This window comes from Bufo gargarizans, chromosome 11 (assembly GCF_014858855.1).
Source record: "Bufo gargarizans isolate SCDJY-AF-19 chromosome 11, ASM1485885v1, whole genome shotgun sequence".
Lineage (NCBI taxonomy): Eukaryota > Metazoa > Chordata > Amphibia > Anura > Bufonidae > Bufo > Bufo gargarizans.
The window spans coordinates 40,007,102-40,030,663 of record NC_058090.1 but is presented as its reverse complement, the minus strand read 5'-3'; the positions used below and the strand labels follow the sequence as shown (position 1 = coordinate 40,030,663).

At 44.0% G+C, this 23,562-nt stretch overlaps 1 protein-coding gene across 1 annotated transcript in view; it reads right to left on the bottom strand.

Moving 5' to 3' along the window:
• Nucleotides 1-11,087: 11,087 nt before the first annotated feature.
• TYRO3 (TYRO3 protein tyrosine kinase) overlaps nt 11,088-23,562 on the bottom strand; it is a 147,129-nt gene continuing 134,654 nt past the window's right edge. The window contains exons 17-19 of the mRNA XM_044271805.1: nt 22,100-22,259; nt 18,747-18,883; nt 11,088-14,539 (exon numbers count right to left, since the gene is read on the bottom strand). Coding sequence (XP_044127740.1) covers nt 14,119-14,539; nt 18,747-18,883; nt 22,100-22,259 — 718 coding nt within the window. The 3' untranslated portion in view covers nt 11,088-14,118. The remainder of the gene's footprint in view (nt 14,540-18,746; nt 18,884-22,099; nt 22,260-23,562) is intronic.

Sequence of the window (23,562 nt, the reverse complement as noted above, 5' to 3'; positions counted from 1 at the left end):
CCCGATCATTATTATTTTCCCTTATAACATGGTTATAAGGGAAAATAATAGCATTCTGAATACAGAATGCATAGTAAACCAGCGCTAGAGGGGTTAAAAAAATAAAAACTAATTTAACTCACCTTAGTCCACTTGCTCGCGAAGCCGTCATCTCCTTCTGTATCCTCTGCGCTGAAGTTGAACAGGACCTGGGGTGAGCTGCTCCATTAAATATCGGTTAAGGACCTTCGATGACGTCACTCCGGTCATCACATGGTCTTTTACCATGGTGAATCACCATGGTAAAAGATCATGTGACGTACCATGTGATGACCGGAGTGACGTCATCGAAGGTCCTTAACCGATATTTAATGGAGCAGCTCACCCCAGGTCCTGTTCAACTTCAGCGCAGAGGATACAGAAGGAGATGACGGCTTCGCGAGCAAGTGGACTAAGGTGAGTTAAATTAGTTTTTATTTTTTTAACCCCTCTAGCGCTGGTTTACTATGCATTCTGTATTCAGAATGCTATTATTTTCCCTTATAACCATGTTATAAGGGAAAATAATACAATCTTCAGAACATCAATCCCAAGCCCGAACTTCTATGAAGAAGTTCGGGTTTGGGTACCAAACATGCGCGATTTTTCTCACGTGAGTGCAACGCATGACAATGTTTTGCACTTGCGCAGAAAAAATCGCGCATTTTCCCGCAACGCACCCGGCTCTTATCCGGGCAAAAAAACTGACGCCCGTGTGAAAGAGGCCTTAGGTTGAGCAGATAATTTGAAGGTTAAGTTAGAGTCAGGTGTTTTGCATCAATGGGATGACAATCAGGTGTGAGCTGGCAACCTGTTTTATTCAAAGAAGAGGGATCTATAAAAGTCTGATCTTTACAACATATGTTTGTGGAAGTGTATCTTGGTACAAACAAAGGAGATTTCCTGAGGACCTCCGAAGAAGAATTGTTGAAGCTCATCAGGCTAAACCATTTTCTAAAGAGTTTGTACTCCACCAATCAATGGTCAGACTAATGGAGTAAGGGTACTTTCACACTAGCGTTAAAGTTTTCCGGTATTGAGTTCCGTCCTAGGGGCTCAAAACCGGAAAAAAAAACGCTTACGTTTTGTCCCAATGCATTCTGAATAGAAAGCAATCCGTTCAATATGCATCAGGAGGTCTTCAGTTCAGTCCCTTTTACAGTATTTGGCCGGAGAAAATATCGCAGCATGCTGGGGTATTTTCTCCGGCCAAAATTCCGGAACACTTGCTGGATCCGGCGTTAATTTTCTTTGAAATGTATTAATGCCGGATCCAGTACCAAGTGTTCTGGAAAAACGGATCTGGTTTCCCGGTCTGCGCATGTGCAGACCTTTAAAAATGTGAAAAAGATAAATACCGGATCCATTTTTCCAGATGACACCGGAGAGACTGATCCGGTATTGCAATGGATTTGTCAGACGGATCCGCATCCAGAAAGAAATTATATCTGTTTGCATACGGATTTCCGGATCCAGCAGGCAGTTCCGGCAACGGAACTGCCTTGCCGGATTCTTCTAACGCAAGTGTGAAAGTAGCCTATATTCAAAACCATTATTACCGTCCCCCGGAGTTGTCAACCAATAAAGATCAAGCCAAGAGCAAGGCGTGTAATAGTCCCAAGGGAACCCAATGTCATCTCTAAGCATAAAGGCCTTTCTCACATGAGCTAATGTTAATAATATTGAGTCCACTACCAAGAGGACACTGAACAACAGTGGGGTGCATGGCAGGATTGCAAGGAGAAAAGCCTCTGCTCTCCAAAAAGAACAGCACCTGAAGTAGCCAGAAAGCTATTGGAACAATGTTTTGTGGAAAAATGAGACCAAAATAGAAATTATGTTTGATGCAGGAAAATACTGCAGGAAAATACTGCATTTCACCATAAAAACCCCATCCCATGTGTGAAACGTGTTGCTGGTAGTATCATGGTTTGGGCCTGTTTGTTGCATCTGGGCGAGGACGGCTTGTCATCATTAATCAAACAATGAATTCTGAATTATACCAAGAATGGTTAAAGGGATTCTGTCACCAGGATTAACGCTATAGCGATATTTATATGTGACCATCAGTCTCCTTGCTGTGTTTAAAATGATCCCACTGTTACTGCTCTGTGTGTGTTAGATTCTTATAAAAACCGATCTTATTGATATGTAAATTACCTTGGTCAGGAGCCCAAGGGGTTGTCCCACATCTGTTGGAGCCCAGCTGCGCCCATCGATCCGGAGCCCAGCACCGCCTACCACTTAATTTATTCACTCCACTATCCCTGACTTCAGTTCTTCTCAGTGCCGTAGTCTCGCGCAGGCGCAGTGGACACTAGTCTGCGCCCGTGCGGACTACTGGCACCGGCTTCGAGTCAACTGCGCATGCGCCGGCTATTTTTTCCGGTGCCAGCATGGTGTGCCGGGAGCCGGCGCATGCGCTGTTGACTCCTCGAAGCCGGTGCCAGGTAATTTACATATCAATAAGATCGTTTTTTATAAGAATCTAACACACACAGAGCAGTAACAGTGGGATCATTTTAAACACAGCAAGGAGACTGATGGGCACATATAAATATCGCTATGGCGTTAATCCTGGTGACAGAATCCCTTTAAAGGGGTTGTCCAACAAAAAAATACTCTGCAGTTTTCAAGTCAGCGCCTGGATCTGAATACCGTACTTTTGTAATTGCAGGTAATAAAAAAAAAAATTGTTATTATAGCCAATGTATTTGTATAGCGCCATCTGCTGTTTTTTTTCTTATTTTTTCTTATTTCTCTGTCTACCTCACTAGATGGACGCACATGCTCAGTTCTATCCTTCAACTGCTTCCTGAACTGTGATAGGGAGAGAGCTGCAGCAGAAAGGGCATGCTTGATATAAATCTAGGAGATCAATTGGAACAATGAATGGGGGAGAGATCTGAATCCATGTGTGGTACAGGGCTGTCATGGAATGACGTAAAGCGAGCAGTTCATGGGAGGAAACCAACCAACATTACAGAGAATACGCGGTTTGTGCAGGACGAATCAACATTTACCAGAAACATTTAGTTGCAGTTATTGCTGCACAAGAGGTCACAGATACTGAAAGCAAAGGTTCACATACTTTTGCCAATCACAGTAATGTAATATAGGATCATTTCCCTCAAATAAATGACCAAATCTGATATTTTTGACTAATTTGTTTGATTTGGTTATCTTTACCTACTTTTAGGACTTGTATGAAAATCTGATGTAGTTTTTGGTCTACTTTATACAGATCTATAGAATTTTCTGAAGGGTTCACAAACTTTCAGCTACCACTGTATTACTCTAGATCAGTGATGGTGAACCTTTTAGAGACAGAGTGCCAAAACTGCAACCCAAAACCCACTTATTTATCGCAAAGTGCCAACACGGTGATAGAACCTCAATACTGCAGTCCAGTATAGTATCTTCCATGTACATTATCATTTAGGTATAATAGCCTACATTCAGTGCGCTGCCAGCGCTGTTCATAGTGCGCCATGTGCTGATGAATGGCATGAGGAGTCTAAGGCATATTGGTACGCCATAGACTTATTCCAGGGTGCGGGTGCCCGCAGAGAGGGCCATAGGTTCGTCACCACTGCTCTAGGTCATGATTTATATTACATTTTAACGAAGTGTCTGCAATTACTGCTAGACGGCAAGACCGATTTCCTAATCCTGTCTAAAAGACAGCATAAACTAGTTTCACAGGGCACAAAATCGTGTCACAAAGTAAATCAATTAATAAATAGTGTAAAGTTAGACAAAAGAGTCTATCCCTGCACCAGATTTATCATCCAGCCTGAGCCATTTGATAAATATGGTGCATCTTTAGAATGTCTAGCGTATAGCTAAATATTAAACAGGATTAGTAAATAGAAACATATTATGTGTCGGCAGATAAGAACCATTTGGCCCATCTAGTCTGCCCAATATACTGAATACTATGAATAGCCCTTGGCCCTATCTGTCCTACTGTGTGAGATTTGGTGCAATTTGCAAATTGAGTCCTTTTTACAGAGGCAGGACTACAGCCACAATTAAAGGGGTTTTCCGAAATTTTAATACTGTTGTCCTATCCTTAGGATAGGTCATCAGTATCTCATCGGTTGGGGTCCGAAACCCGGGACACCCACTGATTAGCTTTTTGAGAAGGCAGCGACTGTCGCAGTAGCGGCGCGGCTATCTCACACCCCGTCCTTTCCATAGGCTGTGTGAAATCATGTTCATCGGTCACGTGGCCTAGGCACAGCTAAGCCCTCTTAGAAGTGAATGAGGCTGAGCGCAATACTAAGCACAGCCACTATACAGTGTACGGCGCTGTGGTTGGTGAGCACGGAGAAGGCTGCACTTCTTAAACAGCTGATCGGCAGGGGTCCCGAGTGTCGGACCCCCACCAATCACATACTGATGACCTATTGCCATGGCCATGGTCGTGACTCCTGAACCACTTGCTGTTGCCTGCGGTTTGGTTGCTTGCTCAATCACAGGTGAGGGCCGCTAGTTTGTTGTCTCACTTGTGGTTGCCGCTGGCAACATTAGGTATATGGCAGTAGAGCAGCTGGAGCTGGTTGCTAGGCTGCTCGCTGTCATAGCAGGCGGTTGTCCCTGGCAACTTGTGTGATAGGTGTGCACTTTCCATGTCTGGTGTGCACGGGGTTTATTGTGTGTGTGTATTCCCCTTTAAGTTGCTGTCTTCCCTTCCCTGGTGTTGGAAGGGTTAACTTCCTTCCTAGTGTGTGTGCACTGGGTGTGTCTGTGTGTGAGTGTGGCTACATGGGCTATAAAGCCTCAGTTAAGATCAGTAGTCTGAGGGGTACTCCAGCCTTGTTTGTAAGCTGGAGGCACCCTCCTGGTCTCTAATACCATCTGCCAGTGAAGGCCACCCTTGTGGTCATAAATGTTATATGTGATGTTAAGTTGATGTTGCCTTCCTTTTCATGTTTATTACAGCTATAGATGTCCTGGTTTCCTGTGTGTTTTGTGTGTTCTGTCTCCTTAGTGTTTGTGTGGACAGCAATACCTGGTGCATGAGTTCCAGTCAGCAAGGCTGTGGCAGGTTAGTTTGGAACCAGTGTTGTTTACCTGCCATATCTACACTCACCTATAGAATTATTAGGAACACCTGTTCTATTTCTCATTAATGCGATTATCTAGTCAACCAATCACATGGCAATTGCTTCAATGCATGTAGGGTTGTGGTCCTGGTCAAGCCAATCTCCTGAACTCCAAAGTGAATGTCAGAATGGTAAAGAAAGGGGATTTAAGCAATTTTGAGCGTGGCATGGTTGTTGGTGCCAGACGGGCCGGTCTGAGTATTTCACAATCTGCTCAGTTACTGGGATTTTCACGCACAACCATTTCTAGGGTTTACAAAGAATGGTGTGAAAAGGGTAAAACATCCAGTATGCGGCAGTCCTGTGGGCGAAAATGCCTTGTTGATGCTAGAGGTCAGAGGAGAATGGGCCGACTGATTCAAGCTGATAGAAGAGCAACGTTTACTGAAATAACCACTCGTTACAACCGAGGTATGCAGCAAAGCATTTGTGAAGCCACAACACGCACAACCTTGAGGCGGATGGGCTACAACAGCAGAAGACCCCACCGGGTACCACTCATCTCCACTACAAATAGGAAAAAGAGGCTACAATTTGCACAAGCTCACCAAAATTGGACTGTTGAAGACTGGAAAATGTTGCCTGGTCTGATGAGTCTCGATTTCTGTTGAGACATTCAAATGGTAGAGTCCGAATTTGGCGTAAACAGAATGAGAACATGTATCCATCGTGCCTTGTTACCACTGTGCAGGCTGATGGTGTGGGGGATTTTTTCTGGGCACACTTTAGGCCCCTTAGTGCCAATTGGCCATCGTTTAAATGCCACAGGCTACCTGAGCATTGTTTCTGACCATGTCTATCCCTTCATGACCACCATGTACCCATCCTCTGATGGCTACTTCCAGCAGGATAATGCACCATGTCACAAAGCTCGAATCATTTCAAATTGGTTTCTTGAACATGACAATGAGTTCACTATACTAAAATGGCCCCCACAGTCACCAGATCTCAACCCAATAGAGCATCTTTGGGATGTGGTGGAACGGGAGCTTCGTGCCCTGGATGTGCATCCCTCAAATCTCCATCAACTGCAAGATGCTATCCTATCAATATGGGCCAACATTTCTAAAGATAGCCATCAGCACCTTGTTGAATCAATGGGAATCAATGCCACGTAGAATTAAGGCAGTTCTGAAGGCAAAAGGGGGTCCAACACCGTATTAGTATGGTGTTCCTAATAATTCTTTAGGTGAGTGTATATGTCTCCCCTTCCTTTGCAGCTTGGCCAATGAGACTCCCAGTTCCTCCGTATCCAGGAGGAACAGGTCGTCTTACCCTGCTGCTAGTAAGGGCCACCCTGAGGGCTAGTAGGGACTTAAAGGTACCGGAGTATGAGCCCTCCCACCATCAGGGTTGGCTCATATAGCTAGGAGTCAGGGTCAGATTAGGGATGTTATAGGAGGTGACCTGCTCCCTGATCCTGTGCTCCTGGCCAAGTGGCGATTAACATCTGCCCAGAGTACCCTGAACACAATAAGGGACATATAGCTAATCTGCTACGCCATTTTTGTGGCATAAAAATATTGCAAGTGATGCCTACATGCAACATTTGGTGCATATTTTTACAGCAATTGGTGAGCCTCGCCACTTTCAGAAGTGGAGTGTAAAGTAGGTCAGGATTACAGATTAGAACAGATGTGTGACTTTTTATAAATTTGTAAAAAAGTCACATCTCCACATCAGGCAAGCCCTTGGTGTACTTTAGCATACAAGGGCACATACACTACATTGCACTTGCTTCAAATATATTATTACTGTGTGCCATTTCATACATTTGGCTCAACCTCACAAAGCAAAGTTAGACTTAAAACTGACACCAAAACCACCGCAAATGCTAAAATTCACCCCTATATATTTTCTTACCATCACTGCACTTTCCTTACCATAACTGCATCCTGGCAGGATGTTTACATGTAGTAGAACTTCCTGTTTTCATCAGCTTCCTTCTGGGTTTGCCAACTAATCCCAGCATGTTTTGCTCTGCCCATCGTGGAGGTGTAGGGGGCATGACTACTGCAGAAGGAACAGTGTGGCAGGTGGAGCAAGCACTGAGAAACATTACAGAGCAAAGCATCCTGTGTTTAGCAAACCCAGCAGTAAGCTGATGGAAGCAGGAAGTAAGCCATGTAAACCTCCTGACAGGATGCAGTGATTCTGAGAACAGAAGAAGGACCTGAAAAACAGGTATAGAGGGCAAAAATATTAAGTGCTTGGGGTACTCTGGGAAAATAAAAAAAAATCATTATGGGACCAGAGAACTCCTTTAAGGGTACTTTCACACTTGCGGCAGAGGATTCCGGCAGGCAGTTCAGTCGCCGGAACTGCATGCCGGATCCGGCAATCCGGACGCAAACTGATGGCATTTGTCAGACCGATCCGTATCCTGATCCATATGACAAGTGCATTGAAATGCTGGATCCGTCTTTCCGGTGTTATCCAGAAAAAACGGATCCGGCATTTATTTTTTTACCATTTTTTTCGGTCTGAGCATGCGCAGACCCCAATGCCGGATCCGTTTTGCTAATAAATTATCTCCGTCCTGAAAAGTAAAAAAGACTGAACGGAAGACATCCTGAACGGATTGTTCTCCGTTCAGAATGCATTAGGATAAAACTGATCAGTTCTTTTCCGGTATTGAGCCCCTAGGACGTAACTCAGTGCCGGAAAAGAATAACGCTAATGTGAAAGTATCCTAAGGCTGTTTAACTTGATATGAAAATGTTGTAATTCTTATAGGTTGTTTATGTATCAGAATTTCTTTGAATGAGCATCTATACAATTTTGTGGAAATGCTTGGAATTATACTTGGAAAAGTGGAATGGAAAAAGAGGAAGAGTACATTCATGAACAAGATATGATCACAGAAATAATAAACCTACCATTGAGAAGCCTGAAGACCTGAACATTCTGAAGAAACACCATTCATATGATACCTATGAGTAAAACTCATTATGGTCTACTACCAGGGACGTAGCTATAGGGGGTGCAGAGGTAACAGTCGCTACCGGGCCCAGAAGCCTGAGTGGGTCCAAAGACCCTTATAGTGCGTAAGGAGACACAGGTATTATAGAAAGTGCATTCTGGTCAAGTTACACCTCTGGCTGGAGGGAAGGGGTTAGGGCAAGAATTTGGCATATGGGGGGGGGGTGTGCCATTTCAATTTTTGCCTCAGGCAACACGAAGGCTATGTGCTTCCCTACCCCTGGCCACAAAGCACTGAGGGAAGGGGGGCCCAAGATGAACTCTTACACCCCGGCCCATGATCCTTTAGCTACGCCCCTGTCTACTACCCATTTGTTGGCCGTCTGTACAATGTACTGTATATAGTGTGGTGCTACCAAACAACTTGTATCAATAAGTGTTACATAAAACTTGCTTCTGTTTTTATTTCATATTTCAAGACATTATAATTTACATTTTACAGGCAGATTTACCCATAAAGTACCTGACCGAGACGTTCAGTGGGTATCCTTACCATAGGAGCCTCCTAGTTTATTGCTCTGTAATGTAAAAACCAAACTCATGCAAGCTGAAAAGTGTATTCCAATACTAAACATTAGCTAAGTTATACAATATGTATACAAGTCTCCCTCAAATGGAGAAGAGTTATCAAAGCTATAAACCTGAAAAATCAACCAAAATTCTGTCCATTTTTCAGTACTGTAAAAATGAGCTCCAATGACACTTGCTAATAGTTAGAGACCCCTCTTTCCAGTGCAACACAATCTATTTATCTGCACCATAATCTTTTGGGAGAATAGAATTACTGCAATGTGAGGTTGTGCCAAGTTTTGAAGTTATCCCATATACGATAGGGGATAACTAACCAATTGGTGGGGGGTGCAATTTCTTGGCCCCCCCACTGATCCCGAGAACAGTGGTTCTCTTCCCCCTATCTGATGGAGCAGCAGGTCGGACATGCACCCTGCCGCTCCATTCATTCTTTATGGCACTGCCAGAGATAGCCGACATGCACCCTGCAGCTCCATCACATCGGGGGAACGTGACAGGGCCCCTATTCTCAGGATTGGTGGGGGTCCCAGAGGTCAGACCTCCACTGATCAGTTAATTTCAAAACTTGCCAAAACCCCACACGGATTATATTTTAGAGTCTCATAAGCATCATCTACATAGAAATGACCTGCAAGTGCATCTGTCGTACTAAAGAGGCACATTAAACGAGGGAATCTATATTCTCATAAAGGGTTAGACCAGCGGGCACATATTGTTTTCACTATAAAGAGCCCAGAACGAGAGCTTGAATGGATGTATAAAGTGGTTGGCATCCATCTAAAAAGGACTAGGGAGAAGCATTGTGAGAACACTCAAGGAAGGCGACAGTAGCTCACAATGAGCCTCCAAATGTCCCTTTCAGCCAGGCGGCAGGCACCATATACAGTTCTGGGAGTTGTATAGTGGAAGCTATAGTTTGTCTCTTTAGTAGTATCTTATAGATGCTCTTATCTCATGACACAGGAGCTTTAGGCTGAGTTCACACGGGCGAGATTTCCGCGCGGGTGCAATGCAGTAGGTGAACGCATTGCACCTGCACTGAATCCTGACCCATTCATTTCAATGGGGCTGTGCACATGAGCGTTTTTTTTCATGCATCAGTTCTGCAATGCTTTAAAATCGCAGCATGTTCTATATTCTGCGTTTTTCACGCAGCCCTGGCTCCATAGAAGTGAATGGGGCTGCGTTAATAACGCATTGCATCTGCAAGCAAGTGCGGATGCAATGCGTTTTTCACTGATGGTTGCTAGGAGATGTTGTTTGTAAACCTTCAGTTTTTTATCACGCGCGTGAAAAACGCATCAAAACGCATTGCACCCGCGCGGAAAAAACTGAACAACTAAACGCAATTGCAGCCAAAACTGACTGAACTTGCTTGCAAAATGGTGCGAGTTTAACTGAACACATCCGGACCAAATCTGTCACGCTCGTGTGAACTCAGCCTTAAAGTGTACCTCCCTTTAAAGGAGTGTTTAGAGTAAAGCCAAACCCTCCATAGCAGAGCTGGAGAGGGTCCAGAGGAGGGCAACTAAAGTAATCAAAATTAGGGTTATTCACTTTAGAAAAAAGACGACTGAGGGGAGATCTAATAACTGTATATAAATATATCAGGGGTCAGTACAGAGATCTATCCCATCATCTATTTATCCCCAGGACTGTGACTGTGACGAGGGGACATCCTCTGCGTCTGGAGGAAAGAAGGTTTGTACACAAACATAGAAGAGGATTCTTTACGGTAAGAGCAGTGAGACGATGGAGCTCTCTGCCCGAGGAGGTGGTGATGGCGAGTTCACTAAAAGAGTTCAAGAGGGGCCTGGATATATTTCTGGAGTGTAATAATATTACAGGCTATAGCTACTAGAGAGGGGTCGTTGATCCAGGGAGTTATTCTGATTGCCTGATTGGAGTCGGGAAGGAATTTTTTATTTACCTAAAGTGGGAAAAATTGGCTTCTACCTCACAGTTTTTTTTTTTTGCCTTCCTCTGGATCAACTTGCAGGATAACAGGCCGAACTGGATGGACAGATGTATTTTTTCGGCCTTATATACTATGTTACTATGTAATTTGTGCGGGGGTGTCTCGACAGTGGATCCTTTTGTTCTAAAGGGCCGACTGGCAACTTACCTCTTCCCATTCAGAATACATACACGTATGTGGGGGGGGGGGGGGGGGTGAGATGGCAGATGGGTTTGGCTGACAGCTTTATGCTAAAGAAACAATAAATATATTGAGAAAATGCTTATAATCCCCGATACATCTGAATTCTTAAAGGGGTTGCCTCATCTTAGACATTGGTGATAAATCTGACCCACAGCTATCTCCAGAACGAGACCCCTAAAGTGAGCGGAGAGCAGTCGTGCATGCAGCTCAGCCATCTCCGGCAGTCCCATAAAAGTTGCATGGTACGCCCTCCATTAATTTCTCTGTGATTTCCCTTTTTTTTCCCCCACATAGAAATGAATGGAGAGCACGACACGCATATGTGGCGTGCTCTCCTTCACTTTCAGGGGCCCCAGAGGTGGGACCTGCACCTATCTGACATTGGTGGCATATTCTATAGATAAACCACCAATGTCTAAGATTAGACAACCCCTTTAAGAATGCATGGATTATAAGCATTTTCTCAATATATCTATTGTTTATAAAAAAAAATTAGCATGAAGCACCAATAATATTCTCTCCAAAAATCTTGTTCTGCTATTTTTAACCACTAGGGGATCTAATCAATATGGTCTTGTATACGGCTCCTATTTAGGGCCCATTCATACGACCCTAAAGGGCTCAGTGCCTGTGCTGGGGACCGCAAATAGTGTGAATACCGTTTTGCGATGCGGACCCACTGACTTGAATCCACAAAATAAGGCAAAATATTGGACATGTCCTATCTTTTGCGGTGAGGTGGCTCGCAGGTGCTTTTGATCCGTGCCTCTGTTCCGCAAAAGATAGGACATGTCCTATCTTTGGCTGTATCTTGCAGATCGCGGACCCATGCAAGTCAGTGGGTCCACACTGCAATACGGGATTTACACAGTCCGCACCATTGAGTGCACACGGCTGGTGGCCGTATAATCGCAGACCCACCATTTGCATTCCGCAATACGGACAGGGAGCCCTTACAGTTGTGTGAATGGGCCCTAAGGCTGAGTTCACATGTCCGTTAGGAGATCAGGCAGGCTGTTCTAAGCTCTACTTCACCACCGGATGCACATTGACTGCAATGAGGCCTGGCTGTGATCCGGTCGACTTTCGGCATAAATTCTGTGTTTCAGCCGGACAAACAACGTTGCATGCAAGGGTTTTTTTTTGTCCGGCCCACAGCTGGCATTTGCACCGAGAACTGAACGCAGCCTTACATAAATGTGCGTGTAAGGGGATAAGGGGGTGTACCTCCCTAATCTAATTAAAATGAGAGGTACATTTTAAAATGTAACCAATAAATTATCACTTCACTCAGAATTTTCAAGTTGAGTGGTGCAAATAAATTCAAAGTCACACATTCTAGAAAAATATTATTTTGGTTCTGGAAGCATAATAGTACAACAGTTGTTCGCGTAGCTAAAAAGAAAAAAAAGAAAAACACATACATTATATGAACTAAATATCATACATGCAAAACCCAGTTTGTTCTAGAGTGACAGAATTCTACTTGGATGAAGCCAACATTTTTTTTCCAGCTAAAAACATCAGTTATTGAAGTCCTAGTTCTCCCTCTATATCCCAGTTCCTTGTGGTCCAAGTCCATAAAAATAAAAAAAATACTTAAAAGATTTATCAAAAATGGTGTAACCAATTAGATTCCACCTTTCATTTTTCACAGCTCCTTTGGGAAATGAAAGGTGGAATCAGAATGCCAGATTTTCCTCTACGCCAGTTTTGATAAATCTCTTCTAAAAGTGTTTGTGCCCGAATAGAAAATCAGAGCTTTCTCTATATTTTGCATTGAGAAGTTGAAGAGAGGATGTCTCACCGACAAGTTGATCGTGTGCTACGGCTGTGATACCTAAAAAGAAGAGATTGCTAGCTATGTACTTTAGTCGTGTAAAAAAATATATACATCTAGCGTTATCCCTGGATCTCCTCTATGCAAGGACCCAATCTTAAATAGGAACATATACAATAGAAGATGTAGATCTCACAGTCACCTGATTTTTTTTTTTTTTATAGTTATACAGTGCGGTTTTTATAGCAAGAAACTAAACAGATTAGTAGGTTTGATGATGAAAAACGTATAGCTTCACCCATGCCCGGAAAATAAAGTAACCAATAGTGACCACCTGGTGCTCTTTAGCTTAGTTTGAGGCTAATACATTTATTAAATGGCTTTAAGGGCCCTTCTGAAGTCTTGGTGCTATAAAAAGGTATCACAGCCTGCTAGGAGTCTCTCTTTCAAGGTACCCATACACATTAAAAGAAGGCTGGTCACACATGATGTTTTTGCAGGCGTTAGGTTTCATTCGCTGTTCCGGCACAGAGCAGCCTTCCGGATCCTCTGCTTCACCGCCAGATCCACATTGACTGCAATGAGGTCCAGCAGCATCTGGCCGACTTCCAGCATAAATGCCAGGATTCAGCCGGACAAGAAAAAACTTTGCGTTTGCGGCGGACTAGGCAGCCAGATCTCCGAAACGTAGATGTAAATGCAGCCTGAGGGAGTAGCATAGCCAGACAGTGGGATCACTCTGCAGCATGTGCATAGATTTGTGCAAGCCCCATTTAGGTGAATGGGACAGTGGCACAAATTTCTGGAACAAATCTGCCATTTGTGAATGCACCTTTAGGGGACGTGCACACGATGCATTTTGGCGCAGACAGCCCCGTTGAAAATCCGCTGGCAGCCCTCGTCCTTTGTGTCTCCCATACACCTCAATAGGAGGCAGCACTGAGGATTGCTGTAGTAGCCGCAGCTGCGCCGAGAAGAGGACATCCTCAGCACTGCTTCCCATTGAAAGGACGCTGCCACTGGCGGGTTTTCAGCGAAATTTTGCCGTGGCCGTCCGCACCAAAATTTCGCTGTCAAATCTGTCATGTGAATGTCTCCCAAGGCTACCTGCACATGTTGCAGATTACACACATTTTTTCTATGTAAAAAGAGTATAAGATTAGACAAATCTCTTGTACACTTTGCCTATTTTTTATGTGCTGATATTGATCGGCACCTGCCGTGCAGAGTTAGAAATCTGCAGCTTTTTTTTGTGTGCAAGGGTGAGAGCTGCAGAAAATCCACACCAAAAACCGCAAGTACCACATGTGGTTTTTGGTGCGGAAATGCACAGGAACCCGTAAGAAAAATTGAGCGAAATTTCCGGTTTGAAATCGGCATTCTTGTACAGGTAGCCTAAGGGATTCAGTAGGGATCATCGGAACGAGATCTGCTGACCCGCTTCCCAGAGATCACATGTCCAAGCAGGTGGTGGTCGCCAAATCAGGTGACAGTCATCTAACGTTTATGGGTACTTTTCCATCGAGAGGTTTGTACTAGAGGTTAATGACCACGCAACCTTCCTGAATTTCTTCTTCTTCATCATCATCATCCTCCTCTTCCTCCTCCTCATTCAGGAGGCCTCTTGCTTCTGCGGTTTGTACATTTGGAGGCCACTCGTCTGCTTCTCTAAGGCACCCAGGGTTCACAATGTAGCGGTAATCGCTACTGACTGCTGTTGCACCACATGTCTGAGAAGTGTCCACACAGCATTGGTCATCATTGTCAAATGCAGAGTGCAACATGGGGTCTGCAGCAGTGGCTCCACAAGTCTCCCCGAGGTTTACATACAGTGGATCTTGACTTTCTGATAGAATGGAAAGACGTCCCCAAATAGCTTCCAGGCGTCTTTTAAGGTCTGAAAAGCAGGGTCTCCGTTTGGGCTCAGTGATCCAGCACTGGCACATCATTTCATACCTGCAAAAAAATTTTACAAAAAATTCTATTTTATTATTACAATAAATTATATATTTAGCAGACTGTAATTATTCTCCTTCCTCACTGCCAACATATACGGTAGCATTGTTCTCAAAATATATGAACTGCAATGTGTGCCTTACCGAGGACAATAAGAAAATGGTAATTTAGCTGTAGTACACAGTCACGACCACTGGGTGGCACTGTAATACCAATCTTTACATAAGATACTTCTTCGCTCACTACACACTTTGCATTCTGATGCAGTTCTTAAAGGGGATCTGTCACCAGCTTTGCATAGACACACAGCTATAATTCACCTGATTATAAAACAGTTTTGTTGTTTTTGATCCAGGCTTGGTTCCGGAGTTCTGATAAAGGCCTAATTTGCATGTTAAGAAAAAGGATCCAAACTCAGAAACAGAGCCTCATATCAATAAAAGAAAAACAGTGTTTTAATCAAGTGAACCACAGCTATGTGTCTATGCAAACAGATTCCTTTTAAGCCATAAATGATAAAGTATAAAAAAAAAAAAAAGTATAAACGTTTCATTTTTACTTTTTCCATGCCTGTTTTTGAGCTAAAACAAAAACATGAAAAAATGCACTTAAAGGCAATTTACACCTTCGTGGGCAATTTTTTTTTCTGATTGCATTTTTAAGAATTTTGGGCTTAAAATCCTTTTTTCAACTGGTCTTTTAAAAAAAAATAATAATAATAATATTCAGCAGCTTTGTCATAAAGGGTTACTTTCTGCCTAGCTGTGAGAATGGTACTTTCACTTGGTGCTGGTCATCTAATAGCCCTTCTCTCTATATTAGTAATAATCAGTAAGATAAGCACTTGGCTATAATGAGTGTTTTAGGTCGGAGATCAGAGATAAGGAGCCATCAGCTGAACTGCCTGACGGAACACAGTAAAAATACAGAGCATGCTACTAGAGAAACTCAAAGCTGTACAGAGAAAAGGGCTCAAAAGTTTTTAATAAAGACCAATTGAAAAAAAGATTTTTAGCTCAAATTAAGTACAATGCTATAATAAAAAAATATTGACTCCAAATGTATCCCTAGCCTTTAAGGCCTAAATGTTCTGATCACTCGTATATGTACTACCACAAAAGTGATAAAAATGTGTACGTAATGACGTCTGCCCATTTACTAGATTACCAAAAGTGATTCAACCAATGTATTGGCTAGTAGTTTGCATTGGGAGAGCAATGTGCGCCTTTAACTTTGCAGCTTTCTATGTCTCAGGCATAATAGATTTCCACCCACCTTCCAATGTCAGGCCTGCATGGGATTAAAAATGTTCTTTAAAAAGCCATTATTACTATTAACACTTCTGACTCCTATTGAGATGTGGGCGAAGCTTGAATATGATTTTGTGCATGCTGATGATGTAATTGTTAATGGCTTTTTGCATCATCTAGGGGGGAATTATATCAACAGAAATAATCCGTAGACATTGTTTTCACTATATTATTCTAGTCCTAAGAAGAGTTCTAAAGCCAGACTTCATGCAGAAGGCAAAAAAAATAAAAAATCTGGGAACATAATATCATACAGGGGTACTGATTATTATCTGTCAGGGGTAAACAATATAAAGCTTATGTATGTATGGACTGAAGTCATTCATCCTGGGGCGAACTGGCCATAGACCCTACAGGAAAAATTCCAGGTGGGCCGATGCCCAGCAGGCCACCTTAACCCTCCCGCCTGCCCGCTGGTCGAATACATAACAATCTGGAACCATCCTTAGAAGTTCTGCTGGGACAGTATATTGTGCTACATTGTGGTATTTGGTTCTGCTGGAGAAGTATATTATGCTGCACTTTGCTATTTGGTTCTGCAGTAGAACCATATACCAAAGTGCAGTACAATATACTGCCAGTCTATGGTTTTGCAGGACCTGCCTACTTGAGTTAACCCCACATACTTGTGTTGGCACCAGCTACAATTTTTTTTTACAGGGCCACTTTTTCCCCCCGATTCATCCCTACATTACTCCTCCTGTGTTCTTAGGAAATTCCTTTTTATCAATTGAGCCTTAAACGGGTTGTCTCATCTAAGACAATGGGGGCATATTGTTGGATTGTTGGAATGTGCCCCCATTGTATTATAGGTGAGGGTCCCACCGCTGGACACGCACATATAATCGGGAACAGAACCCCGCAAGGTGGTGGTTGGAGGACTCCGATCCAGTCACCACCAAGCGCTCTTCCCATAGAAGTGAATGGGAGCGCACTGCGCATGACCGGCCAACGCTCTGATTCACTTCTATGGGCCTGAAGGATATATCCAATCCAGCGCTTGGCTACTTTCAGCGGCCCCATAGAAAATGAATGGAGGGCGGCTGCGCAGTGCGCCCTCCACCACTTTCAGGGCTTCTTTCTCGATATAGGTGTGGGTCCCAGCGGTGTGGTGCGATTATGGTGAAGGATGGGATGGGGATAAGCTCAGGTCATCAATGACAAATAAGTGAATTATCATTTGATGTCGGATTGCAGGACATGTTTACATGGGGCAATGACTGGGAACAGGTGTTTGTACGAATAACTGATTGTTCGGGCGACTATTGCCCCGTGTAATAGGGAATCTATCACCAGGTTTATGCTGCCATATCATAAAGTAGTGATGGACACCGTGTGCTGTGGTTTCCATTAAATTGCACTTTATCAGACCTCCCATTGCTGACTGACAGCATTATACTGTGTGTAGGGAGAAGACTGACAATGGGTGGCAGGTGGGTCACCCACACCTCATGAATATTGAGGACTCCAGGTGTGTGCACACTGAGGACTTTTGTGCTGGAATCGGGTGCCACTGACAAACAGTGATTTTATGGAAAGTACAGCAAGGCATCCAGTAAGTCACACACGGCTGGAACCAGGGACTCTGTCACTACTTTCCGCTGCCCTCAAATAAACCTGGTGACAGAGTCCCTTTAAAGGGAATCTGTCGCCTTGATTTTAGACTATCCTCTACAGCAGGGATGCTCAATCTGTGGCCCTCCAGCTGTTGCAAAACTACAACTCCCAGCACGCCTGGCTAGCCTACAACTATTAGGGTATGTGGGAGTTTTGCAACAGCTGGAGGGTCGCAGGATGAGCATCCCCGATTAGTATTGAGCGAACTTGTGTTTTAAGTTCGGCGTCTAAAGTTCGGGTTATCCGAAGAATCGCGTTATGGATTGCGATTCTTCGATAACCCGAACACGAACTTTAGACGCCGATATTAAAACACAAGTTCGCTCAACACTATCCCTGATCTATAGTAACACATGAGTAGTGCTGCAGTAATGGAGTCCAGATTACAATTTTTTTTTTCTGTCCCCAGTTTCCTTGCGGTCAGCACTCAAAACTGCACTGAAATACATTGTCAGGACTGCTGTGCTGTTCTGACATAATGGAGAGGACTCATCTGCGCATGCACAGCAGTCCTGACAATGTATTTCAATGCAGCTTTGAGTGGTGACAGCGGGGGAACAGGGGCAGTGGAAAAAAAAAAAATTGCGATCAGGACTCTGTATCTGCTGTACTACTCATGCATCACTGTAAATATTGGTCCAAAATTGGGGTGAGAGATTCCTTTTAAGGCTGGCCATAACATTTATGGTTGTCTGGCCCACAGCTATCTCTACAGACCCCATTATACACATGACTGCTCAGTGCAGCTAAGCATGCATGTGTTATGAATGAAACCTGCAGTCAGGCACCTCTTGACACCAAAGGATCAGGCACGTGGAAATCCAGTAGCCCGAATGAGGCACATTGGTTAGCCAATTTTAATCCAATGTGTATGGGCGGCCTCAGTTTTCACTATACACAGAACTTGAACAAAAAAAAAAGAGTTTACCAGCAATATAAACTTTTTACTATAAACCCAAGCACTTGTTAAATGGTCATATTGTGTGTCTTGTCCAGCCTCATAGCTGCTTCTAGGCCGCATTCTCAGAAAGGAGATTTACAGGCCATGAATTCTTCCGATCTCCGTTCCCTGGCACTTAGGCGCATTGTAAATACATTTACTTTTTAATGAGAAGCAGAAGCCGGTCTGAATGTACAGCAGATGCTCTCATCATGGCTTATTTTTGATCATCTCATCTTTAGATCTTTCAGCTACATCTCACACAAAAAAATAGATGCTTGCGCAGCGTGCCCCGGCTCTAACCCCTGCAGGAAGATGTGCAGGTGGGCTCATTACTTACAGCTCATCCAGACAGTCCGGCGGCTGCTTCAATCGATTTCCAGAAAGGAGGTAGCTGTAGATTTCAGAGTTCTCAATGCCGGCGTAAGGGGTTTGTCCCAGTGTGACTATCTCCCAAAGGGCGACGCCAAACGCCCACTAGGAAATAATATATATATGAAAAGGTTATTAACGTCTGATTGGTGAAGCCTGACTATTTTGAACCCCTCTGATCAATAGGAAGTGGCAGAAAGCATTAAAGGGGTTGTCCAAGGAAAAATATTCTACAGGTTTCAAACCAGCACTTGGATCTGAATACTTTTGTAATTACATGTAATTAAAAATTAAGCATAACCACTGAGTTATTCAATAAAGTGTATCTGTACAGCGCCACCTGCTGTTTTTTTCTTCTTATTTCTTTGACCTGCTCACTGAGAAGGCTGCACATGCTCAGTTTCATCCTTCAACTGCCTCCTGAGCTGTGATAGGGAGAGCATGGGCACGCCCCCTGAGCTGTGATAGGGAGAGCATGGGCACGCCCCCTGAGCTGTGATAGGGAGAGCATGGGCACACCCCCTGAGCTGTGATAGGGAGAGCATGGACACGCCCCCTGAGCTGTGATAGGGAGAGCATGGACACGCCCCCTGAGCTGTGATAGGGAGAGCATGGACACGCCCCCTGAGCTGTGATAGGGAGAGCATGAACACGCCCCCTGAGCTGTGATAGGGAGAGCATGGACACGCCCCCTGAGCTGTGATAGAGAGAGCATGGACACATGAATGGGGAGATCTCTGGATCCATGTGAGGTACAGGGCTGGTTCTAGCTTTGTTAGAAAGAGACTGCCATGTACCATATGATGTCAGATTTTCAATTTTTACATTAGTCATGGGATAACCCCTTTAAAAGCATTTTTCTCCTGCCATCATAGATCCAAGAGGGGTTGTTACACAGCTTTCCACCGAAGTTAAATCTGCAAATCATATTGTAAGCCATCGGGTGTAATGGTAAGGATAACATGGCTAAATAGAATTTTTGAAAGGTTGGGAAAGAGGTTGTACAGAATTAGAGAATTACTTTTGCTTTTCTCCAGAAAAGTGCCACACTGTCTCATGGGTGGTGACCGGTATTGCAGAGAAGCTCCATCAAAGTAAATGGGGCTACGCTGCAATGCCACACACAACCTGTGGACAGATGACAGAAAGCTGACACTTCTTTAATTCCTGGATAAACCCTTTAAGGGTCCATTCACACGTCCTTAGTTTTGGGTCTGCATCCTTTTCGCAATTTTGTGGAACGGGTTCAGACCCATTCATTTCAATTGGGCCACAACACAGCGTGCTGTCCGCATCTGTAGTTCTGTTCCGCTGCTCCACAAAAAAGATAGAGCATGTCCTATTCTTGTCCGAGGCCACGGACAAGTATAGACATTTCTATCACAGGGCCGGCCATGTGCGGTCCGCAAAATGCAGAACGCATACGGCCGGTATCCGTGTTTTGCGGACCGCAAAACACTTGCTGACGTGTGAATGGACCCTAAGGCAGGGTTCACATGGAGCTGATCTGCTGTGGAAAAATCAGCCATAAAGCCCCATGCACACAACCGTACAGAATGTGTTGCAGCCACTGTTTTTGTGGAACCATTGACTTCAATGCGTCCGTGGTCCGCATTTTGCGGGCAAGTATAGGACGTATTCAATTATTTTGTGGAACGGACATACGGATGTGGAAAGCTTCCGTATGTCCAATATGCCCACAAAATGCAGGCCACGCATCCACTGAAGTCAACGGGTCAGCAAAAAAAGTGCAGATGGCACAGGGACCGCTTTCGTATTTTGCAGATACATGGTTTGCAGACTGCAAAATGCACACCGTCTCGTGTATGGGGTCTCAGTCCACAATGAAATCCACCATTAAAACCTGCTGCACACTTGTGCAAAAGTAATGCAGTAGACCAGGCATGTCCAAACTGCGGCCCTCCAGCTGTTGCAAAACTACAACTCCCAGCATGCCCTAATAGCTGTAAGCTATCCATGCATGCTGAGAGTTGTAATTTTGCAACAGCTGGAGGGCCGCAGTTTGGACATGCCTGCAGTAGACCGTTCACTCTTGTAACGGCAGGAGTGAGATCCAGCGCTTTTCTGCAGCAGAATAGAGCATGCTGGAGATTTTTTTAAAATTGCAAGCAAGTCCCGAATCTGTGAGGATTTATACAATTATTTGTGTGGATCAGATTTTGAAAGCTTCATTCACTTTCATTGCAATTTGCAGAGGATATTTAGTGTGTAATCCATTTGGAAAATCCACAGCACATCTGTCCTGTGTGAACCCTGCCTTGTGTGGTTACTTTACTAATGATATTGATGGTATGTATGGTTAGGATATGCCATTAATGTCGAATTGGTGAAGTCCGGCTACTTTAAACCCCTCTGATCGTTAGACAGAAGTGGAAAAGTGGCTTCTTCCATGATGCACTTGGCCAACCATGCTGCATCCAAAAAAAGCTGGAGGGTGGTAAGATGGTACTGTATTTTCCAAGAGCTACTGTCACTTTGCTTTATATGCTGTTAAACCCTCACCAATGGGACATTAAAGGGGTTATCCAAACCCCCCAATGCCCTGGCACCTCACACAGATTATACTTACTCAGCTCCCCAGCACCCACGACGCTCATGATCCCTTCACGGCCGCTGCTGCATCTCCCCGTCACGCGGATCAAAACATGCAGCGACGGGGGGAGCAGCCAATAGCAGGCTGCGACGGGGACAAGCCTCTCTAGTGTCACTTGCGATCCTAGGGAGGCTCGTCCCCATTGCAGCTGGTTGCCCAGCACCCCCCGCCAGATGTTTTGATCTGCGTGACGAGGAGATGCAGCAGTGGCCGTGAAGGGATAAGGAGCGTCGTGGGTGCTGGGGAGCTGGGTAAATATCTATATGAGATGCCTGGGCATTGGGGGCGTCATTATAGACTTATTCTAGCCACACTAGTACAATTTTAGAAAGTGCAAGAACACACAGCACATACACAAACATATTCATACAACTTTTTCCCATCACCAAAAGTGCAAAGTAAGTCCCCATTTACACAAATGTATTTTTTGTCCGCATTTCAGGATCACAGACGTAGCCATTCATTTCTATAGGCCCACAAAAAAAAAAAAAAAAAAAAAAAAAAAAACGGACAACACAAAGTCCCGCAAAAAAGATAGAACATGTCCTATTCTTGTCATTTTGCGGACAAGAATAGGCGTTATTACAATGGGTCTAGAAAAAACGGATGCAACACGGACGTCAGCTGTATTTTTTTGCAGATCTGCGTTTTGTAGTATGCATCCTTAATGTGATTTATAGAGTACATCAGGATGATGAAGCACCCACCACATCACTGTACACGGTGTAGACGTTGTCTGCCAGGCTTTCCAACGCCAACCATTTTACAGGGAGTTTGGATGCACACCCTTGACGGTAATAGTCTCCGCTGTAGATCTTCTTGGAGAGACCAAAGTCAGCAACGCACACCGTCATGTCCTCGTTTAACCTAAGACAAGCAAAACAGAGAACAAAAGGTAATTTCAAGACAAATAAGGACAACAGACTTCCTTCCTTCGGGCCGTAATACTTAAGATGAATATAAAAGTCCCTCTCGTCTAAAATGTGAAAATAATGACTTCCTTATTATCAATGCTTGATGTTGCAGACTGAATGCCTGCAGCCATCCAACTCCTGCGACTCTAGGTGATAAATATCAGATTGTTAGGGCGCCTGAGCAGCAATCCGAAGAATGAGGGGTGCCCGAGTCCCCTCTCTGATTGAAACAGCAGTGTGCATGCCAGTCCATTGCTCCATTCACTTTTATGGGACTGATGTAGAACGCACTTCATAAGTCCTATAAAAGTAAATAGGGAGGTGAACGGACATGTGCACTACTGCTCCATTCAGAAAGGGGAATCAGGGACCCCTCATTTTCTAGTTTGCTGGGAGGGGGGGTTGGAACCCGCTGTCATCTGATATTGATAGGCTACCCTGTATATATGTGATAAATCCTTTTTTCTGGCATAACACTAAGACAGACCTTTTAACATAGGACTATTATCAGCTGAGTGATTGTTTTGAATAAGGGCTCATGCACACGACCGCATGTATTTTGTGGTCTGCAAAAAAGACGTCCGTGTGCATTCCGTATTTTGCGGAACAGAACAGCTGGCCCCTAATAGAACAGTCCTATCCTTGTCTATAATGCGGACAATAATAGGACATGTTCTATTTTTTGGAGGAACGGACACGGAATGCACACGAGTAACTTCTATTTTCGCGGACCCATTGAAATGAATGGTTCCACATAAGGCTTGCAAAAAAAAATAAAAATATGGAACTGACACCGAAAGAAAATCCGGTCGTGTGCATGAGCCCTAAGTGTGGTGAGTAACATGTACAGCGAGCGAACAACAAGCCATAAATTTGTTTGCATCCTTTAAGCTGACATAAAAAAAATATATATAATTGTCGGTTTCATGTCCCCTCATGTGAATAGGCATCTTCCTGTTTGTAATGGAAGCAGCGCAAGAGGGGGAAAGACAAGCAATCGCGAACACAAAAATAAAATTAAAAAAAACACACACATACTGTAGTACCATAAAAATTTAAGTCTTGTGATCAGTAAACACTTGCTTATATATCGTCATTTTAACAGTATATAAGCCCATGTTAAAGGACCCTTAAAGTGGCAGGGGTGCTGTGCAACGTGCCTTGTATCCTCTAAAGGAGTCTTGTACAGACATCCTCGCCTGTCAGCCACTCTCAGACAAACCAGACCACCAATTGCTTTAGGCCTAATGTACCGT